Raw genomic sequence first — 610 nt, 5'->3', positions numbered from 1 at the left:
TGTGTGTGTGTGTGTGTGTGTGTGTGTGTGTGTGTGTGTGTAGCACGTGTTGTTCCTGGGAGATTTCCACGCCGGCTGTTCCCACTTGACCCGAGCTGACAAGAAGAAGATCCGGCTGTTTACCAACTCCAGTTTCTCTTGGCTGATCGGAGACAAAGTGGACACCACCATCACAGAGGACACCACCTGCGCCTACGACAGGTAGGCATGAGACAGACGGACAGAGGGACGAAGGGAGGTGAAGAGGAGTGAAGACTTGTGGGTTTGTGAGTTTGGGTTTTTAGGAACATTGTACCTATATTGTGTGTGTTTGTGTGTGTGTTTGTGTGTGTGTGTGTTTGTGTTTCAGGTTTGTGGTTCATGGGAAACCCTTCCTGAAGGCCATCACTCCGTTTTCTGCAAAGGTCTTCAACTACGTCAAGGAGTTCAAACTCAACAAAGCAAAGGTCTGTCTGTCTGTCCCTCTCTCTGTCTGTCTGTCTGTCTGTCTATCCCTCTCTCTGTCTGTCTGTCTGTCTGTCTGTCTTTCTATCCCTCTCTCTGTCTGTCTGTCTGTCTTTCTGTCCCTCTCTCTGTCTCTCTGTCTGTCCCTCTCTCTGTCTGTCCCTCT

At 49.7% G+C, this 610-nt stretch overlaps 1 protein-coding gene across 1 annotated transcript; it reads left to right on the top strand.

Moving 5' to 3' along the window:
- Positions 1-43: 43 nt before the first annotated feature.
- Positions 44-446, top strand: LOC121939993 (deoxyribonuclease gamma-like; the record flags this gene model as incomplete). The annotated part of the gene is made up of 2 exons (XM_042482887.1): positions 44-201; positions 350-446. Coding segments are annotated over 2 exons (255 nt in total), but the record flags the coding sequence as incomplete, so codon positions are not given.
- Between the last annotated feature and the right edge of the window lie 164 nt (positions 447-610).

The sequence above is a fragment of the Plectropomus leopardus genome, unplaced genomic scaffold, assembly GCF_008729295.1.
Source record: "Plectropomus leopardus isolate mb unplaced genomic scaffold, YSFRI_Pleo_2.0 unplaced_scaffold70057, whole genome shotgun sequence".
NCBI classification, from domain to species: Eukaryota; Metazoa; Chordata; class Actinopteri; order Perciformes; family Serranidae; genus Plectropomus; species Plectropomus leopardus.
The sequence above is the reverse complement of the archived record's forward strand: the minus strand, read 5'-3'. Positions and strand labels throughout refer to the sequence as shown.